This window comes from Acanthisitta chloris, unplaced genomic scaffold (assembly GCF_000695815.1).
Source record: "Acanthisitta chloris isolate BGI_N310 unplaced genomic scaffold, ASM69581v1 scaffold8821, whole genome shotgun sequence".
NCBI classification, from domain to species: Eukaryota; Metazoa; Chordata; class Aves; order Passeriformes; family Acanthisittidae; genus Acanthisitta; species Acanthisitta chloris.
Window position 1 is genome coordinate 25,270 of NW_008656443.1, and position 527 is coordinate 25,796.

The 527-nt window shown below is 32.4% G+C and overlaps 1 protein-coding gene across 1 annotated transcript in view; it reads left to right on the forward strand.

The window, feature by feature from the left end:
- Positions 1-358: 358 nt before the first annotated feature.
- Positions 359-527, forward strand: part of PACRG (PARK2 co-regulated) — a gene marked incomplete at both ends in the record, with an annotated part of 9,770 nt that continues 9,601 nt past the window's right edge. Inside the window, one exon of the mRNA XM_009084339.1 lies at positions 359-522. Coding sequence (XP_009082587.1) covers positions 359-522 — 164 coding nt within the window. The remainder of the gene's footprint in view (positions 523-527) is intronic.

Below are 527 nucleotides of genomic sequence, written 5' to 3' on the forward strand. Positions count from 1 at the left end.
AGTGTCCAAGTGAAGACACCAGATTTTTCTGAAATAGCCAGAGTATGGTTCTCAAAATGACTGGTTTGATTCCTATGAGTAACTTGCAAAGTAAGGTATATAAACAAGAATATCACTATCTGGTAATGACTTATCAAAAAGTGAAAATATATATGTGCTAATTTTAAGTGTTTTCTTTGGGTCTAATATTTCTGGATTTGAATATATGGTCATAAACCATATTTGAAACTCAATGATATTCTGCAGTGATAAAAAAATTAATTATTATTTACTAAATATGCCTGAATTGTCTGTTGGCCTGCTCAAATTCTATTAGCATCAAAAAAATTACATTTATTTGTTTATTTTGTACTTTCAGGTAGAGATTGAGAAGCTTGATTACAATTGCATTCTGCCTTTGTTCTTTGATGGGCTTTGTGAAACGAAATTTCCGTATGAGTTTTTTGCTCGTCAAGGAATCCATGACATGCTGGAACATGGTGGAGACAAGATTCTTCCTGTCATTCCTCGGCTCATTTTCCCAATAA